This window comes from Podarcis melisellensis, assembly GCF_964234715.1.
Source record: "Podarcis melisellensis genome assembly, chromosome: 2".
NCBI classification, from domain to species: domain Eukaryota; kingdom Metazoa; phylum Chordata; class Lepidosauria; order Squamata; family Lacertidae; genus Podarcis; species Podarcis melisellensis.
Window position 1 is genome coordinate 8,081,874 of NC_138529.1, and position 17,807 is coordinate 8,099,680.

The 17,807-nt window shown below is 45.0% G+C and overlaps 1 protein-coding gene across 1 annotated transcript; it reads right to left on the reverse strand.

Moving 5' to 3' along the window:
• Positions 1–1,844: 1,844 nt before the first annotated feature.
• Positions 1,845–9,326, reverse strand: LOC309362927 (keratin, type II cytoskeletal 75-like). The gene is made up of 7 exons (XM_081898966.1): positions 9,313–9,326; positions 8,733–8,828; positions 7,772–7,936; positions 7,392–7,517; positions 5,646–5,866; positions 4,266–4,297; positions 1,845–2,186 (listed from the first exon to the last, which is right to left on the reverse strand). The coding sequence occupies exons 2-7, from the start codon at positions 8,769–8,771 to the stop codon at positions 1,903–1,905; spliced, it is 867 nt and encodes a 288-aa protein (XP_081755092.1). The 5' UTR covers positions 8,772–8,828; positions 9,313–9,326; the 3' UTR covers positions 1,845–1,902.
• Positions 9,327–17,807: the final 8,481 nt, after the last annotated feature.

The window sequence follows — 17,807 nt, forward strand, 5'->3', positions numbered from 1 at the left end:
GTGGTCTTTTTTTGGTTTTTTTAAGGGTTGCAGACTGGTGTAGAAATGGGAAGAATTGAACTTTGGGTGGGGGGGGGCGGGGGAGAGCACCTGAGACCAATTAAAACTATTCCATCCCTATCACCTAGTTACAAAATATATATGGACTGTGTCAAATATGCACAGTGCATGCTAGTATTATGCACTCAGCTTTTTTTTGCCTTCCAGATGGGAAGCACATCTTTTCCCCCTACCACTCACAAGATTCCAACTGACAGTAAAATGCAGAACACACTCACCCAAATCTTCTTTGCTAACTTGGTCCTGGTGGGCAAGCTGTTTTCCACCATGACCAATCAGCTTAAAAAAAAAAAAGCAAAGAAAAAGGCTTTTGATAAGCTTCTGAGGAACTCTGAGGTTCCTCGAGAGCAGAGTATGTAAACAATTGCTTTTTGCAATAAGCAGGGATTTGATTTTGTGGGGATTTCTTGGATAGATGAATGCTAAGTGGCGGCTAACTCCTTCAGATCATTTCATGCACACCAATGGGGCAACTACACACATGCAAAAACTGTCGTTTTCCAGCTTACCACACTGTCAGCTAGCTGCACTGATTTGCAGTTGCATTCCTTTATTCAGTGTACAAGTAGAGGTGGGGACATTGCTGATTATTCCTCCTGCTGTCCCCGTGGTTTGCGTTTCTCTTGGATTAATTTCTGTATTTTCCAATAAACCTATACAGCAGCACATGACTTACAGTGTGGTGGTATCTTAGCTTTATGGAAAAAAAATGCAAGGCTCCATAATAATTATTATTTTTTCTGATGTGAGTCCCAGCCAGATCCTATCATATATACTAATAGCGAAGTCATTCTTCAAGTGTGAATCTTTATGTAAAGCCAGTTCCGACCTTGGGAGGAGGTGGTGTTGTGGGCTTCACGCCCCCTACAGGCGCGCGGAGGCTGGCTTCCGGTCACCGTGCGATCAGGGGAATCCTCGAGCCGCGTCATCCCCTGGCCAGCCAATCGGCTGGCTCAGGGGGTGTAACCAAAATAGCATTGCCTATGCACAAGAGGGAAGTAATCTGCAAGTTTGGGGAAATCCCAAGGTTTGCAGAAGTACAAAAAAGCAAGTTTGGGGGTTGAGACTAAAATCATTTTGGTAAGGACTGAGCATGCATAGTGGGTATGCAGTGTTGACTGTCTGTTGCGTGGAGGAGAATTGAATGGGAGAATTCTGGAAAAAGAGTTTGGCTGGCTGGCTGGCATTCTGCACAGGAGCCCACCATACTGCAACATTTTGTTGCTCAAGCGGCCGCCATTTTAAAGCAGCCCTTCTCCAGAGCCCTTTTGCGCACTGCTCATCGTCCCTCTGATGCTGCCAGCCCCTGCTGCTTGCAAGACACAGGTAAGCAGCCACCAGGGCTCGTGGTGCTCTTGCATCATTCCCCCTCCCAAAAAATATAGTCCGCCCCCCCCCCACAAGGTCTGAGGGTCAGTGGACCAGCCCTCTGCTGAAATAAATTGCTGATCCCTGCCTTGGAGGAAAGGTGGAGGGATCTAAATGTAAGAATAAATATGACAAATGAAAGCTTCTCTGGTCAGATGCTGAGGCAGTGGTGCTATGGGAAAGTGTTGTAGATTCCTCCCAAATAATTTTGGGCTTCCAGTGTTACCAGAGCAGCCCCAGAGGGAGACAGATGGTGGCAGCCTCCTACTCTACTGAGATGATATCAGAAAGGGCCTTTTATCAGACAAAGACTACAATGAGAAAACAGGGTTTTTTTCCACCTTCAGATTTATATATTTCGCTTCTTGTACCCCAAATCATCAACAAGTGGCCCCCGCTTCTTGCTCAGCAATGAATTCTGATATCAGGAGCTGAGAAACATTTGTGTTTCATTCTACACAGGACTCCTTATTTTCAATGTGGTGGCTCACATGAGTAACTAGCAGACACAAAGCGCAATGTGGTGGTCTTAGTACTTCCACCACTGAAGCCCTGAGCAGGGGCATGTTTCACTGGGCAAGAAGAACTGCAAACATCCCCACCACTTGTCTGGACGCTCCTTGTGGTTGTGCCGCTGCCAGAGGTGGCCCTATCACGGTTGCAAACACCTTCACTTCTATGGCTGCTTCCATGTGTGTCTCCTGCTCCACGGTGGGGGCCACCATCACTCACTATCGCCCCCTCACTTCTCTGAACAGCTGAGGAGGAAGAAAAGAGAACAGCACATTTACGTTTCTTGGGGAATCTAGACTTAGCTTCCTACCAGAATAAGGACACACTTCTTATGGAAGCTTCATGGCTTTTAGTGATCTCAGCTAGCCAAGTATCTAAGAAGATGAATTCATGTAGGGTAGACCCATCAAGGCCAGTTGTAAGACATACTAATGGGTAAGCATGGGACTTCCATATGCAGAAGCAGTATGCTACCAATGACAGATGTTAGAGACAAACAACAGGAGATGCCTATAGCCACCTGGTCCTGCTGAAGACCCTTTGGGGTAGAGCATCTGCTGTGCATGCGGAAGATTCCAGGTTCAGTCCCCAAAATCTGCAGTTGGTGACATATCTTGCCTGAAACTGTGGAGAGCTGCTACTAGTTCACATGGAGCCATGTGGACCAATGGTGTGACTCAGTATAAGACAAGACAGAGAAGCCAGTGGGAGAACACTTCAGTCTCCCAGGACATTCAATACAGGATCTCAAAGCAGCTGTCTTATCTTCAATCTCCCAGGACATTCAATACAGGATCTCAAAGCAACTGTCTTATTACAAAATAATTTCAGAAAGACTTGAAAGAGAAGTTGCTGAATTACAGTTTATCACTAAACTCCAAACTATGGAGAGACCTGGTCTTACTAGAGATATTGGATTCCTGTCTCATTACATATGCTAATCATCTGCATACTATTCCTTGCTTTTTCCTGTAGGACTAATTGCAGTTGTTAACTGTCGTCAACAGGTTTACCATTGAGCCAATCACCCATCGCCTACTACCCTCCTGAGAAAAACCCCACCCCACCCTCCCACTATATATAAGGGTCTGGTGACTTCTGTTTCAGTGTATCTGAAGAAGTGTGCATGCACACAAAAGCTTATACCAAGAACAAACTTAGCTGGTCTCTAAGGTGCTACTGGACTTATTTACTTACTTACTTACTTACTTACTTTCTTACTTACTTACTTATTTATATATTTCAGTATAAGGCAGATTCTCATGGTCTCATTATGATCTATGAGTTTATAGGCAGCTGGAGGCCCAGCACTGGAGAAAGAATGCCCGGAGGACAAGATAAAGCTTTGAACTGATGCAACAAGGCACTTTTTTGTTTTTAAGGTGGCAAAGCTGGTGGCTGGTTTACTCTGGTCTCACACTTACTGCCTCTTTGTGGTGTGGGTGGGTGGAGATTAGTGCTGTGCAACCAATCCATAAATCTCCTTTTAAAACTCAAATGCTGAACTTGATTCAACTGTGTATTTGATCAATAAATACATCAATGAAATCTGTGTAACTTTCAATTGGAGTAAAAGCAATATTCCAAAAGGAAAACAAATTATACTGGAATGTTTAGATGGCGCACACATCACCACAGGCACCATCTTAGAAGAGTCACTGGTAAGAGTTTAGGGGAAATCACTCTTCTAAAATGGAGCCTGCAATCTGGAGTTCTGCAAGTACTTCTAGTAAAGCTTGTTAAAGAAGTAAGCAATAGTGATCCAATAGTGGCATGTTTTTAAACAGTTTGAAGGTTTTTAATCCACCAGTCTAATTAATCAGCTGAGTAAACGTTTTAGCCCTAGGAAGGATACTTTGAGGGTCCAGGAAGGGACTGGGTTGGAAATATGTGTGGCTTTGGGCAGGGCTGTCTTAAGCATTTGTGGCACCCGGGTGCAAAGATCTGCCTGGCGCCCCTCCACAGGTTGCCCAGTCCCAGGCATGCAGGAGGGCGGAGCCGGTCGGTCGCCTCAGCGTCTCGCTGGCTTGGCCACCCCTAAACTCGTGGCACAGAGCCATCCGCAGCAGAAGTGCCCGCCACAGCACTCCAACCAACAGGCGGGCTCTTCCCCGGACTCAACTCTCGGGCCCCGGACTCTCAGCCTGGTGCCCCTGAGAGCCCGGCGCCCAGATGTCCCGCACCCCTAGCGGCTATGGGTAAGATGGCCCTGGATTTGGGTGTGTGTGTGCTGTAGCACCCTTCCTTTTTAAACCACCAAGAGGATGTGGACTAGGGTCTCATAGTACTTGTCATATAGTTATCTCAGTTTATAAGCTACTTACAGATGTTCACAGCACACTCCCCTTCATTCAACCTAGGGAGAAATGAAAAAAAGAAGAACCATTTCAGATCTCTGTCTATGCTCAACAGGCTTGAGATGCCTCTTAGGGCTCACTGATGTGTTAGTAGTCATTGTCACTTGATGACTTACAGTCAAATGACTTAAATGTCTTTATTGAAAACCATCATGCAGAAGCAAGGCTGGTGCCAGGTATGAGGGGGACCCTGAGCAAGGGACCCTCCAGACCACCCCAATGACACCCTGATGGGCCCTTTGCGTGTAATCCCTTAAAAAAAAATTTTCTAAGGAGACAGGCTGTGTGGTTAAGCAAATCGTTGCGTGAGGCTGCAGCCAGTGAGCAGCCCCAGCTGTGGTCCGGGGCCCATGGACCACAGCATTTCCCCTACCAGGCTGGGTGCTGATAATGGGCCTCATGGGAGCCAACTCCTAGGGGCCAAGGTCACTTTGGCCCCACCAATAAAATATTTGAGGGGGGCAGGCCTCCCCAAAGTTGATGGGCATTGGCATTCAAATGGTGTGTGTGCATCTGGGGCCCCCAATATTTTATTCAAGTTGGCACTCCCAATGAGCTCATGCAGATATCCTACCTGTGATGGCTGTTTTACAGATGCAAGTCACTTCTTGATAACTATAGTCAATAAGTGAGTGGACAACATGTGAATTAGCCTTTGCAGCGTCTTTTAAAGTATTAAAAGTGCTTTAAAAAATATCCATTCTGTTTCCGAGTATATGAAAGGATAATGTGTACCAGAAAAAAAGAGAATAAAAAACCCTGAAGGTCTAAAAGTCAAACTGGAAGCGAAATACTTGTTATAAATGTTATAACCCTTTCAAATATTATCTCTAGATTTTGTCAAGATGCAGCATTCAGAATGGATCTATTTTATATTTCAATGTCCAATTTCAAAGCCTGAAATCTTAGGCAAATTCTGGAGTGGGAGTCTGTTTTAGTAAGAGAACAAAAAGCCCTCATATTGCAGCACCTAACTTTCATTTCCGTAATGAAACTTTTCATTTTGATATTTCAAAATTCAAATGCCTGAACCCAATTATTTCAGACTTGGAAATCTGCCACATGTTGAATTTTGTGCAAATAACTTCATTTCTATTCTGAACATAGGGGGTAAAGCAAACGTATTGTTTGGAAAGCAGAGGCCCCACCTTCTCCAGAGGATTGAGGAGAACAGACACAATGTCCTGACACATGCAGGGGCCCTCTGAGCACTGAGGGGGCCCAGCCCCCTAAAAAAAAAACCTGCCTACCAGGAGCCAGTGCCCTAGTTGGAATCGTACTAGGAAAAGACATATTGCTTGGGATTCTTCCCACCGGATGTTTTTAACAAGCTTAATTTACACTCACCAACTTTCCTCTCCTTCAAGAAGCTTCCTGTATGTGGCAATCTCAATATCCAAAGCCAGCTTAATGTTCATCAGTTCATGGTATTCCCGTATCTGACTAGCCATGTCCTGCTTGGCCTTGTGCAGGGCCTCCTCCAGATCTGCCAGTTTGCATTTGGCATCCTTCACCGCCATCTCCCCGCGTTCCTCAGCTCCAGACACCTCCTCTTCCAATTTGCGAAGCTGTCAATGCAGAATGCACAGGACATGCACTCTATGGACCTTCCTAGGTGTGCTTGGAAGTTTGACCCAAGCCAACATTTGTTCCATATGAAGCGAGCCATTGGCAAGCTGTGATATCCTGCAGTGCTCTGGTGTGCTATTATTTTTGAAGCTTCCAAATCAGGGCCAGTATATCGCATTTTATCAGATCTCCTGCCAGCTTCACTACTACTTAAAAGCAGTTGTGTGGATACACAGAGTAAAGAGATTTGCACTTTGTATCTGATTCCAATGTACTGTTATTCTTGTTCCAATGTACTATTATTATTATTGTAAGCTCCCCTGGTGATATATTTGAACAGAGGGGTATTAATTTAATAAAATAAATAAATATGAGCTGAATTGGAAAGTTGCCCTGGGAGGAAAGGGGGAATCCTTTCCCAGTGTCATTTTCCTCATCTAAATTTACACACTTTGGGGAAACATCTGCCTCCTCCGCCTCCTCCTTCTCATTATCCACCCTTCTTCCCAAAGAAGCTCAGGGAAGCAGACATATCTTCAGTTTTTTAAAAAATACAACAAATAAAATGAAACACATTTAAAATACATTTCAAAACTGTTCGAAACATCTATTTAAAAAGCCCGATAAAACATTATAAGCAAATCATGTGATTGGAGAGATCTGACGAAGCAGAAATGTTTTCAGCAGGTATCTAAAAGAATGCAGTGATGGTGCCTGACTATTATCAACAGTCATGGAATTGCAAAGTACTGTTCGCCTCCTCACAAACGCAAACAGACATTGTGTGGCACTCATAAAAGTGCAAGTTCTGCAGTCTGAAGTGATCAAGTCAGAACATACGAGGTAAGATGATCCCTTAAGTAACATATATGTCTGCCTCCTCTAGCAAGGCACATGACACTTTTTTGGTACTGTGAAATTTACATCAGGAAAAGAGTTCGCAACTCCCTGCCCTGCTCTTGTTCCCAAAGCAAGTCAATGAAATGCCATCTGTGAGAGACAGTGGCATTTGCTTATTAATTCCTTTTCTAGCTTTTTAATACTGTTTCTGGCTGTATTTTTGTTTCCATGGGTGTTGTTCTATATTGTACATAGTATGCACCACTTTGAGATTTTGCAACATGTTAAATGGTTTAGGAAATAAAAATAAGTGGATCCAACCCCAAAGTTTCCTGGAACCAGACGTTATCGGGATGAAATGGGAAGGGATTACAGGGAAACAGCTTGCACATCTTTGTGGGGAACATCTGTATCTGCCCTTAAGTTGTTTTCAAAATTTGTGAGGGCCTCCTGAGAAATGCCCCTCCATGTGGCATTTGATATTCAGGTTTGCTGCCCAAACTTGTCTATTGAATGGACAAACCAATGGACCAGAGGAAGGGAGCCTGTCACATTCCACTTTTTCCTGGGCCCCAACTCTCATCAGCACCATTCAACGTGGCCAATGGTCAGGGATGGTGATGGGGGCTGTAGTTCAACAACACCTGGATGACCACAAATTCACCATCCCTGCATTAAACTCACCTGAGCCTTGACGCTTGCAATTTCTGACTCCATCCTGTGAGCAACACGGGTCAGAGCCTGAAGTTCTTCCTTGACGTTATGCAGATCATCACAGCGTTTCGCTGCTGTTGTCCTGAGCTCATCATACTACCATGAAAAACAAAATAACTGGTTAAGAAGTGGAGCAGGCAAGAACTCGGCCATGCTTCCCCAAGGACAGGGGTGAGGAATGTGTGGCTGTCCTGATGTTGCAGGGCTATCATTCCCATCGCCCCTGACAGTTGGCCATGCTGGCTGGGGCTGATGGAAGCTGGAATCTAACAACATCTGAAGGGCTCCAGGTTCTCCACCACTGATGTAGGAGAAAGGATCCCTGGGGTGAAATCTGCCCAATTCCTTACCCTGCACTGGAACCAAGCCTCAGCCTCAGCTCGGCTTCTGGAAGCAATTGCTTCATATCGACGCCGGAACTCCTCAATCGCATGGTCCATATCTAGGCCTCGGCTATTGTCCATTTGCACCAGAACACAAGTGTCGGAAATGCAGTTTTGGAGCTCACAAATTTCCTGCAGTGACATAGTATGTGAAGTCTCAGTTATGTATGTGTAACCAGGAATTGAGACAAGTGCTGAAGTAACTTCAGGTTTAGAAACTTTTGACCAAACCTGGGTTTTAACAAATCATACTGGCATTAATCTAACAAACAAAATTAGATTTAGTAGGTAGGTGGCTCTGTGGGTTAAACCACAGAGCCTAGGACTTGCCGATCAGAAGGTCAGTGGTTCGAATCCCCATGACAGGGTGAGCTCCTGTTGCTCAGTCCCTGCTCCTGCCAACCTAGCAGTTTGAAAGCACATCTAAATGCATGTAGATAAATAGGTACCACTCCAGTGGAAAGGTAAACGGCATTTCCGTGTGCTGCTCTGGTTCGCCAGAAGCGGCTTAGTCATGCTGGTCACATGACCTGGAAGCTGTAGCAAGCTCCCTCAGCCGATAAAGCGAGATGAGCGCCACAACCCAAGAGTCGTCCATGACTGGACCTAATGATTAGGGGTCCCTTTACCTTTACCTAAACAACACAAAGGCCTAGACAGCTTCTGTAATATGTTAGGCCTTCATTTAAAGTTCTGGAAATAGTGCTTTATATAATAGTGCTTTAAATCTATCCCTGCCGATGTGGCCTGCCAGTCCAATCAGCTTCTGGAATGGGTGAACGGGCTCCCATCATATCCTTTGCTTCCAATAGCAAAGATTTTGGTTACATCCTGGGAGCCAAGAGAACATTGTGTTTTATTGTTTTAGACCTTTCTTTAAGAGAACTGAGTGAGAATACTTCACCACAGTAGCAGAAAATCTTATCACCTGTTTATATGCACATTTCAAGAAGCTGATTTGTTTCATATGACTTTCTGCCTTGGCTTCCAGTTCTGCCTTGTGTGAATAGACACAGTCCAAATCCTGCAAAAGAAAGGAAACCACAGCGATTTGTACCACATTTTACCACCTGGAACAAGGAATGGGATGAGCCATGAAGCTCAAAAGGCAAAAGTGGTGATTGGTCCCCAAGAAACCCAAGAATCATTGGTGTGGGTTAGCTTCTGCCCTCACCCACATATTTGCATGGAGATCTCTCCCTTGAAATAGATCTGTATGAAAAGCAAGCAGTTTTTAATTGGAGTGCTCTCGGAAAATATTTCTCTGTTTTTATAAGCTTGACCTGTCTGTGACAAAGAAGTCCTGTCCCCACAGCAACACATCCACCTTCTGTTATGAACTCTGGGCATTTTCCTAGTTAGTTTGGCTTTGTTCCCTGAGGGGAATGGCTGTGCATTTTGTTTTTGATAGCAATGGCCACTTGGAAACTTAGGGAATCCCTAGTGTGCCTTGAGAAGCCTTCTTAATGGTGCAGTCGGAAAAGTGAAATAATCATGACCCAGATCACCCTCAATAATTCAGGGCAAACACAAAGATTATATAAATACACTTCAGAGTTTTTAAATAAAGTGATTGCATAGGTAGTAAGATAAAAATTGCAACTTCTGACAAAAATGTTCCTGTGCCTAACCTTTTTCAGTAGCACAAACTCATTCTCTGTAGATGTTCGCCTGTTGCATTCCTCCTCGTACCTAATGCAATAAGGGAAAATATTTTTTAATCAATGAAAAACATTAAAACAAAACACCAAAGAAAATAGGAATTCATAAAGAATTAGATATTGGAAAGACATTTTTAGGGGAAGTTATAAAATCCACACAAAGCTTTTAAAAGGATAAAGGTAAAGGTAAAGGGACCCCTGACCCATTAGGCCCAGTCTTGGCCGACTCTGGGGTTGCGGCGCTCATCTCGCTTTATTGGCCGAGGGAGCCGGCGTTTGTCTGCAGACAGCTTCTAGGTCATGTGGCCGGCATGACTAAGCCGCTTCTGGTGAACCAGAGCAGCGCACGGAAACACCGTTTACCTTCCCGACGGAGCAGTACTTATTTATCTACTTGCACTTTGATGTGCTTTCGAACTACTAGGTTGGCAGGAGCAGGGACTAAGCAATGGGAGCTCACCCTATCACGGGGATTCGAACCGCCAACCTTCTGAATGGCAAGTCTTAGGCTCTGTGGTTTAACCCACAGCGCCACCCGCGTCCCCTTTAAAAGGATATAACCACACAACACTTCATGGCAGTCTTCTGCAACCTCCAGATATTTTGGGGTAACAATTGTCATCAACCCTGACCACTGGCCATGTTGTCTGGAGCTGATGGGAGTTGGATTCTAACATCTGAAGGAGATCATTTTGGGGAGGGAGAAAGCCGGAGGATTCTTGTGAGGCTTACGGAAATATGAGGAAAGTACTAGATGATTCTTTCTTGCGTGTCGAGGTCCCCAAGCCACCCCCCAAATAATTCACAACACACACTTAATTTTTGTTTAAGGTTTTTGGCATAATTTTGGCCACAACTTTATTTAAATACAAAACCGTGAGTGGTTGTTTAGGCATTGGTTAAGACTATCTGTCCCCCCGCCTGGGGACAGAACTGACTTCCGGGCACCACCGAAAGACAGTGCGGGGGAAAGCAAGTCGGGAAGAAATGGAGCTGAGTCACAGACCCTCAATTCTCATCCGCATGCTCCCCGAAGGCTTGCAGGCCCTAGTCCCATTACAGGGATTGGACGAAAAGATGGCAAGCCCCAGGATTCCTTTAACGGAATTCCCTTTCCGCAGCAACCATGGAGGGGCAGGCCCAGCCTATCCTAACCCCTCCTCCACCAATTTATAACCAATGCCTAACCGCAACCTTACAAGTTGTGACGATTTGCTACGCAGTAGGCAAAAACCAAATGGCCCAGCTAATCAGCCAGATGGACAAAATTCCTACCAAGCCCCTGCCCCAACGGCAGACAACCCCATGACAGGCAGGTGATCCGTTGCACACAGCAAAGAGAAAGCTCCAGGCTGCGTGCAGAGTATTTAAACATTTTACCCCTCCCACCAAAATTGCAACATAACTTTTACCCCAGCAACCCAGTGAACCAATCACTGCCCCAGGCCATCTTTAGAGACCCTGCCTGGAAACAGAGGGGTGGCTCAGCAGACCCCACCGCAACACGTGCTCTCCATGAAGGAGAACACGCTTTGTGACCTCAGGTGGGTATAAATCCATGTGCGTGTTGTGATTTTTACATTATGCGGTAAATCTGAATTTCCCCCACAATGTTTTTTCCATGCCTCTCAACACACACACACACACACACACACACACACCTTCTTATTTCTTTATGGGTACTCTATATAACATGGAATGTGAAATCTTTAGAGACATCTTTAGAGCTCACCTCTCTTTATAGCCCTCCACAGTGCGCTCCAAAGTGTTGCGCTCAGCCTGCAGCTTCTCCCTCTCATGCTCAAGACACTCCAGCTCCTTCTTGAGTTGACCGACGTGTTCATTAAAGAGGGGCTCCATGTTGCTCTTGCAACGTTTCTTTTGTTGCACAAAATCCCACTTAGTTTTCAGCATCAGATTGTGCTGCTCCAGTAATCGGACCTGAATCCCAAAAGGAAAATGTTTGTGGCTCTTCCGGATATGGGACAAATAAACAAACACCAGCAATTTCTGCTTCTGTTTCCGTTTTCCTCAGAATTCTCCAACACCCCTACCTCCATCCAGACATTACTAGAATCCATGGGGTAGGAACACAGAGACGACAGGCCTGTGCACCACAATGGTGATGTAAGAAACAAGGTTGATCTGGGAGCCAGAATAAACATTCCATAATTTTGCACTGCCAGCCAAGCTATCTGTAAATGACTTAAGCAGCACTTCACACACAACAATTAATTGTGTGGATTAGCGTGCTGACCATGTGCACTGTCACAGACATGACAACTGCTCATGTGTCAACCTGCTGTTCAGTATCAGCCTGCCTATTCATTAATATTTGTAGAAGAGTCCCGCCTAGTGGTTCCACCACCAAGAGAGGCCCATGGCATGGTGGCACGAAAGGGAGCCTTCTCAGTGGTAGCACCATGGTTGTGGAATTCCCTCCTTCTTGAAACGAGGCAAGCATCATTGTTGTTTCTCAGTGAAGCCTAAAACCTCAGCCTTTTGTGGGGGGCCAAGTAAATGTTCCACCAGTCACTATTGATAGTCTAGAGCAGCGGTTCTCAACCTGTGGGTCCCCAGATGTTGTTGGACTACAACTCCCATCATCCCTGAGCTCTGGCCTTGCTAACTAGGGGTGATGGGAGTTGTAGTTCAACAACATCTGGGGATCCAAAGTTTAAGAACCACTGCTCTAGAGCAATCCTACTCCCACATCATTAATATTACAGTGGTACCTCGGGTTAAGTACTTAATTTGTTCTGGAGGTCCGTTCGTAACCTGAAACTGTTCTTAACCTGAAGCACCACTTTAGCTAATGGGGCCTCCTGCTGCCCCTGAGCCACCAGGGCACAATTTCTGTTCTCATCCTGAAGCAAAGTTCTTAACTCGAGGTACTATTTCTGGGTTAGCAGAGTCTGTAACCTGAAGCATATGCAACCTGAAGCGTATGTAACCTGAAGCATATGTAACCTGAGGTAGCACTGAACTTGTAACAAGAACTAATGAGTGCTGGAAATGTAAAGAAAGGGAAGGCATCTTCTACCACATGGAGTGGACTTGTAAAGAGGTAAAGGCTTTCTGGGAAAATGGTATATAAAATGTAAAAGTTAAAGAAAATGTTTAAAAATACTTTCGTTAAAAAACCAGAAGCCTTTTTGCTGAGTATAGTAGGTGAAGAGATACCAAGGGAAGATAAAAGACTGTTTATGTATGTAACAACTGTGGCAAGAATTCTTTTAGCCCCAAAATGGAAACAACAAGAAATACCAATGAAAGAAGAGTGGCAGATGAAGATAATGGACTTTGCAGAACTGGCGAAGCTGGCAGGAGAAATCTGAAACCAGCATGATCAAGTATTCCAAAAGGACTGGAGTAAATTTATAAAATATTTGTAATAATAATAATAATAATAATTAATAATAATAATAATAATTTATACTCCGCCCACATCTGGCTGGGTTTCCCCAGCCACTCTGGGTGGCTTCCAACAGAATATTGAAATACAATGATTCACCCAGATTATTGTAAGCAATTAACATCACTAGCAGGGTTGTCTGAAGACTTGTAATGAGAAATCTTTCTATTTTTATTTAAATTTTGAGCTATTTTGTAATGGGTGTAATTAGAATTGGAAAATGTACAAAATGCAATGATATAAAGGAAGTCGATAGGCTCTAAAGAGCCAAAGCTGTAAAGTGGATAGGACCTGACCATTAGGTCCAGTTGTGACCGACTCTGGGGTTGCGGCGCTCATCTCGCTTTATTGGCCGAGGGAGCTGGCGTACAGTTTCCAGGTCATGTGGCCAGCATGACTAAGCCGCTTCTGGCGAACCAGAGCAGCGCACTGAAACACCGTTTACCTTCCCGCCAGAGCGGTACCTATTTATCTACTTGCACTTTGACGTGCTTTTGAACTGCTAGGTTGGCAGGAGCAGGGACCGAGCAACAGGAGCTCACCCTGTTGTGGGGATTCGAACCACCAACCTTCTGGTCGGCAAGTCCTACGCTCTGAGGTTTAACCCACAGCGCCACCCACATCCCTGGTAAAGTGGATAGTGATGTTTTATTTATATAAAATAATGCATTGCATCATTATAGAGCATGCATAGATGTAACATGCCCTAGGATCAGTGGAACTGATGAATGGTGGGACATACATGGAGCAAGCAAACAAATAACATTTCCTCATGACTTCCCACAGTATCTCAATGTGTCTACACATAGCATATACACTGTGTTAAACTCGTTAAACACAGTAGCTGCTCTAACATGTTTTCATCCTATGAGTAAAGGCTTGCAACCATGAAAGCAAGACTGTTCATATGCACTTTCCCCATTGACTCAGCACTCTGATGGGATGAAGGATGTTGATTCCATGGGAAAGGCCTGTGTGAATGGCTTTCTCCATGTGGTTGTGAGTCATTAAACACTATAGCCAGTGTGGTGTAGTGGTTAGAGCGGTGGACTCGTAATCTGGTGAACTGGCTTCGATTCCCCGCTCCTCTACATGCAACTGCTGGGTGACCTTGGGCCAGTCACACTTCTCTGAAGTCTCTCAGCCTCACTCACCTCACAGAGTGTTTGTTGTGGGGGAGGAAGGAAAAGGAGAATGTTAGCCACTTTGAGACTCCTTCGGGTAGTGATAAAGTGGGATATCAAATCCAAACTCCTATAGCAGTGCTTTGGGGTGAACCCATGGCAAAGCAGTTCTCCCAGAGCTGAGAGAATGTGTCAAAGGTGGGATAGACATGCAAGCATTTGTTATGAATCATGGTGGTGAACAAGTGTCCTCCACATGCTGACTTCCTACATGGAGGCGATGGTCATGTAGGCAATTGCCATATGGGAAATGAGTTTGAGGCACACTTGGAAAAAAGCTGCTATCCGAACAGAATTTTCCTCTAGTTTCAAATAGGTCCATTGAGGCTATCCTGTCCCTTAGACAATTCTGGGCATCAGGCCTGTGTAGGAGCATTGCAAGTCCTTGTTGGAAACTGCAGGAGCCCATGGCAGTTTTGCTGTTGCAACCCAAGAAAAGAAGCCAACTGAGAACTCCCAGGTAAGTTCCACCCACTGTTGTGTGGTCAATCCCTCCCCTTACCTGGCCAACTCTCTCCTGGCAATGCCCCCCCCTGCTGGGATTGGGTATCTGGCAGAGGTAGACGGCTACCTCCCGGTGTCCAGTGGAGGGGGGCATATCCACGCTCTGTACTGCTGGGAGCCACATGGGATCGGAGGGGGGGCTGCATGCAACCATGCAAAAGGCACCCCCCGTTTGATGTGGGGAGCAATCATTATGTAACACAAGGCCCACTCATCAGCTATCTCTAGGGTCAGTACAGAACATTTGCCACATATAAAGGTAAAGGAACCCCTGACCATTAGGTTCAGTCGCAGATGACTCTGGGGTTGCGGCGCTCATCTCGCTTTATAGGCAGAGGGAGCTGGCGTACAGCTTCCAGGTCATGTGGTCAGCAGGAGTAAGCCACTTCTGGAGAACCAGAGCAGCGCACAGAAATGCCATTTACCTTCCCACCGGAGTGGTACCTATTTATCTACTTGCACTTTGACGTGCTTTCGAACTGCTAGGTTGGCAGGAGCAGGGACCGAGCAACGGGAGCTCACCCCGTTGTGGGGATTCGAACCGCCAACCTTCTGATCAGCAAGCCCTAGGCTGTGGGGTTTAGACCACAGCACCACCTGTGACCCCACATTTGCCACATACTTGGGCGAAATAGGGTTGCCATACATCCAGAATTTCCAGAAAACTGTAGCCGCAAACCGCAAGTCCAGGCTGAAATATTGCAGAAATATCTGGGAAAATCCGGACGTATGGCAGCCCATATCGGCCCATATCATTGTTGCTTACTTCTCTCTGAAACGCTCAACAACTTCGACAAAAAAAAAAGGTCAACAATTTTTCTGTCCAGGGACAAACGTTTCTGTAACGAAACCTTGCTCAGTGTTTGTGCAAGACATTTGTCCAATTCCCTTTTAATTGCTCTTAGAGAACATAAAGGCCTTTTCATCAGTAGTATTTGCAAGAATAAGGTCAAGAATGTCAAGCTCTTCTGGATTGTTCTGCTAGGCCTTCCCTAAAACTTGGCATTAGAATCTCATTCTAATCTGACTCCCTTTCACCATAACTATTCTATTGTGTTCCTCTGATAGATCCCGATTGACACCTATTTCCCCCCACCCCTCCCACAACTCACCTTGTCAATGAAAGAGGCCAATTTACTATTGAGGCTCTGCAGCTCATTCTTTGCTTGAAACTTCACCGCTAGGGCTGTGGTATCAATTCCCAGGTTCAGAGGTTGCAGCAGGGACTTGTTGCAAATCACAGGAGCGATGGTGCGTGATGTACCGGTCATGACGCTTCTGGTATCCATGAAGCTGCAGCTATATCCAGTGCCACAGTAGCTATGCTCAGCAACAACACCATGACGGCCACTTCTGCTACTGGTGGAAAAGTTGGGTCCATAAGTGCCAACACTCTTGCTGCTAAAGCCACCTGCTCCTCCATAATATATCCCAATACCCATTGGAGGGCAAAGAGGTTGGCTCATAAGGCCCTGGGTTCCTTTGGTGGGCAGAACCTCAGAATAAGAGCTGTAATTTTTTGGTTCAGATCCAGAACCACAGTGGGAAGACATTGCTGCCTGGAGGAGCAAAAGCAGATGAAAGGAATTGCAAAAGGTGCACTCCAGGGGGGAGGAGAGGGGGAGAGGAGAGGCAAAGGCTTTGTGGGTTTAAGTAGGGCAAGTCGTCCTTTATATCCATTTTGGGAAGCTGGGTTTGGCTGCTTCGGTGTGGAGGAATAGCAATTTCTAGGCATTTATGAGCTGGGAATTTTGGGCAATAGGCTTCTCATGTGATGGGCTTAATAACCAGGCAAAACACCGGCAGCTCCCCTTCTGAGTGTGCCTCCTATAAAGCAGCCATGGATCTGTGTCACACAATATTAGGCCAGGGCCAAGGCAGAACGCCACTCCAGTTGCCCATCCTTCAAAAAAGGAGGCGTTTTTGAACCTTTCCATGCAACCTAATTGCAAAATCTCCAGGCTGGGTAACTAGCTCATTGTGAGTGAAGGCATCCAGGAAGAAGGGCTCTTGAGTGCTAAACATTCATTAACCCCCATGGAAGCTTTTGCAGAAATGTCATCACCACACCAGAAGCACATTCCTGAATGTGGTGGACGCTTCGTGATGCTTGCTTAACCGGCTACACTACAGACTGATGACCATCACAATGCTCAAGCCAAGTATCTAGGCCCTTGTGAGGAATAGTGAAGCGAGCAGATGCCATAATTAACCTTGTGGTTTTTGTTGCCATCCCAGCTTCATCTGCCAATAAAAACTATGATTATAGGATCTGTTGCTGCCGCCCTTTTGAAGGCTTGCTTAATCATTATTAGTAGCTTTGGGTTTCTCTGCCTCTGTCTCTCTGTCTTCTCTGGTTGCTCCACAAGTAGCAGCTATATTATTGTTTTGTTTGCGGTATCTAGGGGTCTACTCAGACTTCTGGGACTTTGTCAAGCTCCTCCCTGATTTTTTTAAAAAAATATATTTATTGGGGTCTTCTAAGCCCACCAGGAAAGAGAGGAAAATGTCTGGGTCACAGCTGGTTGAATTTAACTAACTGCTACTCAAAGAAGTCCCACTGGAATTAATGAACCAAGGTTGCTCATGCTCACCTATTTCATTTTCTGAAATGATATGTGAAGCAAAGCAAAGCTGTCCTTCAAAATTCACGCTTCTCTGAATTTTATAATGCAGTTCTTCCTCCAAGAAGTCATTGCTAAAATGTACACATAAATTCATATATTAGCAAAAAGAACATACAAAAAATGTATTTGCTTTGTGTATGTGTTAGGCAAAATTGCATAACAACTTGTATATTAGGAGAAATTTGCATGCTGATGAATATGCATGAAGACTTTTAATAATAATTATAATCAGTGCTTTTCTTTCTGGGGGGATGCAGGGGTACATGTACCCCTAAACATTTTGTAAATCTTTGCACTTTTGTCCATTTACTGTATTTATTTTTCCTGATTTGAACTATAAAATGGTGGTTTTCTTGAGTCAAAATGAGAGTACCCCTAAACATCATTGGGTTTTTTTGAAGAAAAAAACACTGATAATAATAATTGCAAAATGATGTGGAAACGTGGAGAACTGAATTTGTGAGAAACCGAGAGAAACCAAAACCGACAGATTTGCCTACCACTTGGCAGGAAAGACCCATAGTGTAGAAAGAGAGATGAAAGAGGGAAAGGGGCAATAGCACCACCAAAATTTATGGTCCAATTTGCTGTAGAATGGGAGACATTGCAATG

Coding starts and splice junctions, on each gene's coding strand:
- LOC309362927 (XM_081898966.1), bottom strand. CDS start 8,771: ATGAAACAAATCAGCTTCTTGAAATGTGCATATAAACAG. Junction 5,867..7,391: donor TTGCAAGCGTCAAGGCTCAG/GTGAGTTTAATG, acceptor CTGCATTGACAG/CTTCGCAAATTGGAAGAGGA. Junction 4,298..5,645: donor CTTGAAGGAGAGGAAAGTTG/GTGAGTGTAAAT, acceptor ATTTCTCCCTAG/GTTGAATGAAGGGGAGTGTG.